At 56.0% G+C, this 7,824-nt stretch overlaps 5 protein-coding genes across 5 annotated transcripts in view; 2 read left to right on the top strand and 3 right to left on the bottom strand.

The window, feature by feature from the left end:
- PTSG_11838 (uncharacterized protein) overlaps nt 1-1,031 on the bottom strand; it is a gene marked incomplete at its 3' end in the record, with an annotated part of 5,926 nt that extends 4,895 nt beyond the window's left edge. Inside the window, exons 1-4 of the mRNA XM_004996548.1 lie at nt 984-1,031; nt 436-649; nt 260-325; nt 17-71 (exon numbers count right to left, since the gene is read on the bottom strand). Of these exons, the coding sequence (XP_004996605.1) occupies nt 17-71; nt 260-325; nt 436-514 (200 nt within the window). The 5' untranslated portion in view covers nt 515-649; nt 984-1,031. The remainder of the gene's footprint in view (nt 1-16; nt 72-259; nt 326-435; nt 650-983) is intronic.
- A 366-nt stretch (nt 1,032-1,397) lies between these two features.
- On the bottom strand, nt 1,398-4,032 carry PTSG_02122 (proteasome subunit beta type-6). Its single transcript, XM_004996547.1, has 8 exons — nt 3,886-4,032; nt 3,507-3,574; nt 3,209-3,340; nt 2,815-2,944; nt 2,608-2,662; nt 2,327-2,416; nt 1,937-2,022; nt 1,398-1,708 (listed from the first exon to the last, which is right to left on the bottom strand). The coding sequence occupies exons 1-8, from the start codon at nt 3,943-3,945 to the stop codon at nt 1,667-1,669; spliced, it is 663 nt and encodes a 220-aa protein (XP_004996604.1). The 5' UTR covers nt 3,946-4,032; the 3' UTR covers nt 1,398-1,666.
- An 18-nt stretch (nt 4,033-4,050) lies between these two features.
- PTSG_02121 (uncharacterized protein) lies at nt 4,051-6,310 on the top strand. Its single transcript, XM_004996546.1, has 2 exons — nt 4,051-4,246; nt 4,747-6,310. Exons 1-2 carry the CDS (start codon nt 4,122-4,124, stop codon nt 6,083-6,085), a joined length of 1,464 nt encoding a protein of 487 aa, XP_004996603.1. The 5' UTR covers nt 4,051-4,121; the 3' UTR covers nt 6,086-6,310.
- A 269-nt stretch (nt 6,311-6,579) lies between these two features.
- PTSG_02120 (uncharacterized protein) lies at nt 6,580-7,195 on the bottom strand (the record flags this gene model as incomplete). Its single annotated transcript, XM_004996545.1, has 2 exons — nt 6,580-6,633; nt 7,061-7,195. 2 exons carry the CDS (start codon nt 7,193-7,195, stop codon nt 6,580-6,582), a joined length of 189 nt encoding a protein of 62 aa, XP_004996602.1.
- Nucleotides 7,196-7,254: 59 nt separating this feature from the next.
- Nucleotides 7,255-7,824, top strand: part of PTSG_11837 (uncharacterized protein) — a 9,055-nt gene continuing 8,485 nt past the window's right edge. The window contains exon 1 of the mRNA XM_004996544.1: nt 7,255-7,670. Coding sequence (XP_004996601.1) covers nt 7,312-7,670 — 359 coding nt within the window. The 5' untranslated portion in view covers nt 7,255-7,311. The remainder of the gene's footprint in view (nt 7,671-7,824) is intronic.

The following is a 7,824-nucleotide window of genomic DNA, read 5'->3' as shown; positions in this document are numbered from 1 at the left end:
TCGACAGCAACCTCACCTTTGCTCGTTGCAGTTGGCCTTGCATGGCATGCAATTGTGTGCAGTGCCAAAGCCTGTTTGAGTACATCACGGGATCAAGTTCACCACGTGCATTTAGTGAGCACCCAGATGAAGCAGAGGAGTTGGATCGCCTTGGTAGCTCCAGAAACATACACGACACGCACAGACAGACAGACACACACACACACACACAGACGCACGCATGCGCAAAACACAGGCGCGAACAAACTGGCAAGCAGACCTTTGAGGATGTTGCGTTGGACGAGTTCTTCCTTGCTTGATCTGTGTGGAAGGTGCCGAGACAAGACTGCGAGAGAGGGTGCATTGTGTATGGGTTGGAGTCGATGAGGGCGCACCTTTATGTCTGCACACACAATGGATGGCAGTGCAACAAGGCGGGTTCGCGCTTGCACGTACCTGCTTGTGCCTCGCGAATGCGACTTGCCCAGGCAGGGTCTGCCCCGCCCTGTGCCGGCTGTCGATCACCCTCTTCCATGCTGCTTGTCTGAGTGTGGCGATGGGTTGGGGAGTGAGTGGGTGGTTGAATGAAACGAAGGGAAGAGGGGCGGGGGGGGGGAGAGGTTGGCTCTCAGCCCCAAGCACGGGCCCAGCTGTCAACCAGCACGCGCAACTGTTGGGGGACGAAGGTGGAAGGAAGGGCGGAGGGAAGAGTTGCGCACCATGGGCGTGAGCACCGCAACCAAGAACAATACAACAACTGCCACAATACAACAACGTGGGCCCCAACAACTGCCGCAATACAACAACACAAAAAAAAAAACCGCCCCCGCTTTGGGCTCCTTTTCCAATTTTTTTCCCCGGGTTTTTTGGGGGGCAAGGGGGGGGCCAACCCCCACCCATAAAAAAAAAAAAAACCCCCCCCCCCTGGGGGGGTTGGGCCCCAAAATTTTTCTCCCCCCCCCCCCCCCCCCCCCCCCCCCATCGCTCGTTTTGGTCACGCTCACCTTTTGATTGGATGCGACTTGCGCGGGAAACAAAAACACAGAAAGCGGAAGAAATGAACGAAACAACAGAAGGAAGGGTGTTGTCGCTGCTGGCGCTTCACTCAAGGACGAGCACAAGGCACCAGCAGCAGCATGGACAGTGTTTGCGGCGCGTCTGCTGCACTGTCTGTGCTGGCTTGTGTCCTTTGTTGTTGTGGAATGGGTGAGAGTGGGTGCGAAAAGGCAAAGGTGGGTTTGGTGGAGGGAAGCGTGCCAGGCGCAAGTGCTGGGGGACAGAAGGTGGCACGACGCGGCGACGGCGACGACTTGACAAAAACAACAAAAACAGAGAAACGCAAGCAAGCAAAACAGCAGCAGAGGTTCTTCTTCTTCTTTTTTGGAAGTGCACCCACAGCTGCTTATTGCGGCATCGAATCGGGAACGATGGTTTTAATTGTTGGGGTTCGTTTTGTTTTGTTGTTGGAGGGGTGGGTTGTTGTTGTTGATGTTGGAGCTGGGGGTTGGAGGAGAATGTGGATGGCGCACCTGGGATGGTGCATCCAACAACAAACAGGCAACGAAACACACACACACACACATGTAGAGGTGTGCATTCACACACGCACGCACACAGACAGACAGATAGACACAAACACAGAGACAGACAGACGCGCATTGGGACCTGTCAGGGTCGACGATGTTCTTCAGCCTTGGTAGAACGTGGGCAGCGCATCACCCAGGACCACCTGCATGTGGATGGCAGCAAAACACAAAGAAAGGACAGGGCGGTGCATGGTGTGATGAGCAACAAGCCAAAACGAGACAAGCAAAGGAAGGAAGCAAAAGAAGGAAGGAAGCAAGCAAGCATACAACGCAGATACAGGTCCAGCGACAACCACAATAACAACCAAGCAAAGCAAAGCATAAGCAAAGCAAAAGCAAAGCAAAAGCAAAGCAAAAGCAAAGCAGCGTACGTCGCGCTCGACGCCGTCCTTTGTGATGACGGCGGTGCGGATCACGCCACCAGAGGACCCATCCCGCGACATGGCAAGTGCAAGCGCTGGATACACCCAGAAAACAGAGAGGGGAGAGAGAGGGGGGGGGGGGAGGGAAAGGGAGAAACAGTATTTCAAAACCGTCGATGTGAGCGAGGAGGATGAACAAACAAACAAACACACGCACGCACGCACACACAAGCAAGCAAGGCAGGAGACATGGCAATGACAGGGCATGGGGAACCAGAAGGCAAGCGGCCGTCGCAACACACACACACACACACACACACACACACACAAACACAAGCATATGTCGTTCAGAGAACATTCACGGCGACTGCTGCTGCTGCTGCTGCTACTGCTGCTCACCGTTGCGAACAAATGTGAGGCACTCGTCCTTGGCCATGCCCTCCTTGAACGTGGAATCGCAGTGGCCGTACAGGAAGGTGGAGCCGGACCCTGCGCCACAACATCGAACAAGACCACAATGAGGCACAGGCCCATGATGCATGCGTGTGGTGTGGCAGTGTTCATGTGGTGTGATCACATGTGCGAATGCATGCACGCATGCCATCATGATAGTCTTCAGCAGCAGCAGCAGCAGCAGTAGCGGTTCGTGCAAGACAGACACGTTTCGCGGGTTGGCTTACCGCCAATGGCAAATGGCTGGCGGACAACGAGGCCGCCAAGTGGGATGGAGTACACCTGCCAAGAAGAAAAATATCAAGAGCAGCAGACAGCGTTCATGAGAGAAGAAAGGAAAACAGGACAAGCTACAGCCGCCCCAGCACGCATGTGGCCATCCCTCAAACACACATACACACATACACAAACACACGTTCCTTCTCTGGACATACCTGGCCGCCCTTGTGCTCGTCGAAGCCGGCGCAGATGATGCCTGCTGTGAGCTGGTCGCGGTTGTTGTAGCAGAACTCACGGAATATGCTGGCAGCAACACCCACGCGTGGCTCCTCGTCAATCTCCACACTGGCACACAAGTCGAGGCAAACATGAGGTTCATAACGCGCCCCAGTGAGTGAAGATGTGGTCGCGCAAATCTTCCAAGCGCGCGGCTTCTTGACAACCCCCCGAGCAACTAACCAGAACAAACAAATCCCATCAACAGCTGCACCTTTGTACACACACACACACACACACACACACACACACACACACACACGCACACACACAGGCCTCGCATTCACAATGATAACACGGCGTCAATGCACACCCACACACATAGTTGATTACCTGTGCAATTCAAGGTAGTACCGCACAATGTCGGCGATGGCCTGTGTGTCGGCTGCTGAACCGGAACGGCAGCAGTAGATGTAGTCGGTCAGCTTCGTCAGCTTGTCCGTGACGCGGTTGGCCACATATGCGCTGCAGTATCCGGGAAGAAAGGGGAGGGGGGTGGTGGTCGTCGAATGTGAGCAAAAAGGACAGATGTCGTGCTCCGCCAACCACAATCACCGCTCCCAAGCACACACACACACACACACACACACACACAGACACACACACACACACAAAACAGCATTCCTCCTACCCAGTGGTGGTTCTGGAATCGGCGCCAATGACCACGCCGTCTGCAAACTCCACAGCCATGATGGTTGTCTACATAGGGATGCACAGCACATAAAGAACACACACGCACACGCACACGCACACGCACACACACACACATCCAAAACCACATTTACACGCATACACACGCGCATGCGCACACACAACGTACGTGCATGCACATGCACAATCACGTACAATCCGTGTCAGCAAAACCAATGGCAAACTCCCAAACCCACAATCGCCCCCAATCCAAACCTTTGGCTCTCTCCACATTCCACACGCCTTATCAACCGGCCCCCCACACACACACAAACACACATACACATGGCTGAACAGCAACCCCGCAAACAGCAACGTACGCCAGTCTTGTGCTCCGCAGACACCCAGTCTGGGTTGCTCCTGTCGACAAGCCCATCCATATCTGCTGTCTGTCGTCTGTTTGCTTTTCGACTTCTTGCTTCTCCGCTGTCTTCCGCTGGCGGTTGAATGTGGAAGTTTGATTGAAATCATCAACGAAAAATCTCCGAGATCGCTGACGACACCAACCACAAACAACAAACCACAACAACATCCACCCACCAACGAGGTCGCAAGCATGAGCGGGTATGACTGGAACAGCGATTGGAAGTCTGGAAAGTCGTTTGTAGGCTCCCTGCTTCGGGAGACGGCAGCAGAGCGTGATGAACGACTCAGGCGTGAACGCATGGAACAAGAAGAAAGGTCAGCAGTGTGCGTGTGTTTGTTTGTGCGTGTGTGCGTGTGTGCGTATGTTTGTTTGTGCGTGTGTGCGTGTGTGCGTGTGTGCGTGTGTGCGTGTGTGCGTGTGTGCGTGTGTGTGTGCGTGTGTGCGTGCGTGCGTGTGTGCGTATGTTTGTTTGTGCGTGTGTGCGTGTGTGCGTGTGTGCGTGTGTGCGTGTGTACGCCTCGCTCTTTCTCTCTTCTCTCTGTGCTTCGTGTGATGGGATGCTGAGCCTTGATCGCAGATCCCCCCAACACATACCCACACACATACACACACACACATACACACATACACACATACACACATACACACATACACACACACATACACACATACACACACACACACACACACACACACACACTTTGCAACTCCTCTCATGCACACGCATGCATTCACACACCACGAGCTCTCCCTTCTTCACCATCTCCCAAACATGTACACTCCTCGCCCCTCACACACGCTTCCTTGCAACCAGGCAGCGGCACATGGAGCAACGGGAGCAGGCCGAGTTTGAGCAGCAGCTGCGCAGCCATCGCGAGCGCGAACTCGCCGAGGAAGCACGGCGAACACAAATCAACGCAGAGCACGAGCGCCTCTGGGGCAGTTCCTTCTCCTTTGGCACGTCTACATCCAGCGCCACCAGGGACAGAGTCACGGGCTCCTCGAGCAACCTCGTCCAGCAGACCACACACCACCATGAGCGACAGCTGCGGCAGGTGCAGGATCTGGACGACGTGTCTCGCCTCGCCGCACGCTTTGATCACGAGCTGGAGGAGCAGGAGGCCGCAGAGCTAATGGAGCGAGAGGCGCTCGCACGGCGGCTGAGGGAGGCAAAGGATATGGAGCGTGCCGTGGCACTGCAAGAGCAGCTCACCAACCCGCTGGGCCTGCACTACCAGGACCAACACGCGCCTCCGCCAGGCTATTCCCAAGGCCAGGTGTCTCCTTACCCGACCGCCCCACCCCCACCGGCCACCGGCCATCAGCAGCCGGCGTCGTCATCGGCGCCATCATCATCTGCGCTGTATCCCCCGCCGCCGCCGCAGTCATCACAGCAGGAGCAGCAGCACTTCCACGACACGTTTGCCCAGCACCCGCCCGCGTACTCGGCCGCCACCGCCATTGCAGAGAAGCAGCACGACAGCGCATCACAGCAGCAGCAGCAGCAGCAACAGCCGTTGACGGCGAGCACGTGGGCGTCTCCGCCTGCGTCGTCATCGACGCTGCCCCCATATGCGGCGCCTGGCGGGGTGTCCATGCACGCTCGTCCGCCATCGCCAGGCACCATTGCCGCGTCCAAGCCGCCATCGTACTTTGCAGCGCTTGACGAGAAGGTGAAGCAGCCCGGTGTGAGCAAGATGCGCGAGGCACGCGAGCTGTTTGCTCCGCAGACCGCCAACGCACCGCCGCCGACGTTTCGCCCAGCAGAGGGCGCGCAGGTGCGCTGTGCATCGTGCTTTGACGTGATCCGGCCGGACCTCCCGCGTGGGTTCAGCGGGCTGGCGGTGAAGCAGGGCGTGTCGACGTACCATGTGGAGTGCTACGAGAAGAGTGCTGCACCGCACTGCGCGTACTGTGGGCGCACGCTGTACCCGCACCCGGAGATGAACCTGAGCGGGGTATGGGGCGAATACAAGGGCAAGAAGTATCATGTGGAGTGTTACCAGTACCGCGCTGGGCCGCGCTGCTGCTCGTGCTTTGACGTCATCTTTGCCAACCCGGCCAAGCATCTCTCTGGCGCGTGGCGCACCCTCCCTGACTCGAGCTTCATCCACGAGGAGTGCTACCAGCGCCGCCTCCGCCAGTCGCAGTGATGTAATCTCACGCCAGTGTGTACATGCGTTGTGTGTGTGTGCGTGTGCATGCGTTGTGTTGCATGTGTGCTGTGGGTATCGTATGCAACCATGAGTGGGCTGCAGCCTCCTCCTTCAAGTTGCTGCTATTACTGTTACCACAAGGGGACTTCTCGTCGCTTCGCTTCACTCGTGCGTTCGTTCGTTCATTCATTGCGGTTGAGCGTGTAAAGAAAGGAACAGCTACTGCAATGGCATGAGAGCAACATCAATGCGTCACAGCAGCAGCATCTGCCTTGGTAGTTTGACAGAGTAAGTTAACGACGATCAGCAAGAACAGAGGCGAGTAGTAGCAACCAACATGGCGCAAAAGGGCTGTGCATAACACCCGCTATGTGTGTGTGTGTGTGTGTGTGTGTGTGTGTGTGTGTGTGTGTGTGTGTATGTGTGTGTGTGTGTGTGTTCGGCCGATTCAACAGCAAGGGAATGGTAACAAGCAGCAGGAGGCCGCAACATCACGACGACTTTGACGACGGTGGCACCGCGCCCAGATCCAAGCCTTGTGCAAACTGCGCATGGATGGGCACGTGTGTGTGTGGGGGGGGGGTATGCATGCGCGTGGGCATGCGTGGGTACAGTGTCAATAGGAGCATTCATGCCAAGACAGTGAAAGAACACAGTGATGTGAGGGACGACAAACGACGAGATGTCGACACAGGCAGAGAGGCAGAGAGACAGAGAGACAGACAGACAGACAGACACACACACACACACACACACACACACTTAGACAGACAAACAGACAAACACACACACACACATTTAGACAGACAAACAGACAAACAGACAAACAGACACACACACACACACACAGACACACAGACACACAGACACACACAGACACACACACACACACACACACACACACACACACACACACACACACACACACACACACACACACACACATACAACCACCACCACCACCGCGCCAACCTTTCTGAGGGTGGATGTGGTCACGACAATCTCCTCGTTGAGGTCAAGGATCGCGCCGTGTGCCGCTGTCACGCGCTGCACCACCTCCTGCATCCCTTCCAAGCAGCTGCCAACAGCCAGCAACTCATCATCCATCGTGAACGTGGCTTCTCCGCAACGGTCAACACACAACAACCAACAGCAAGAAACAAACACAAACCACAGCACTTTCTCTTGTTTGTTTTGCTGGTTGTTGTTGTTGTGGTGTGAGGATGAGTGTGTCGGGGTCGTCGTTGTTGGAGCACCCTGTGCTGGAGAAGCATGACATCCTGTGCGAGCTGATAGGGGCCGTGCTGGGGCCAGAGCAGGCGCAGCGGCAGCGAAGCACAAGCAGTGGAACAGCCATAGGACCAACGTCGCCACCCGTGAGCGATGGTGGTGCCAAGACGCTCGACACTGCTGGCGATGATGCCACTGCACCTTCTTGCTCATCCTTCAACACACAGTCCAGCAGCTCTTTGCCCCCAGCAACATCCACTTCGTCAACGGCATCGACATCATCCCTGTCGTCGCCGTCAACAACCCTCGTCTTGCTCTGCCTACAAGCGTGCACCCACGGCGCCAGAACACGGTGTGTGCGTGTGTGCATGTGTATCTGTGTGTGTGCCGGTGCGTGCGTGTGTGTGTGTGTGTTTTTGTGTGTGTGTGTGTGTGTGTGTGTGTGTGTGTGTGTGTGTGTGTGTGCGTGCGTGCGTGTGTGTGTGTGTGTGTGTGTGTGTGTGTGT

This window comes from Salpingoeca rosetta (assembly GCF_000188695.1).
Source record: "Salpingoeca rosetta unplaced genomic scaffold supercont1.5, whole genome shotgun sequence".
Lineage (NCBI taxonomy): Eukaryota > Choanoflagellata > Craspedida > Salpingoecidae > Salpingoeca > Salpingoeca rosetta.
The sequence above is the reverse complement of the archived record's forward strand: the minus strand, read 5'-3'. Positions and strand labels throughout refer to the sequence as shown.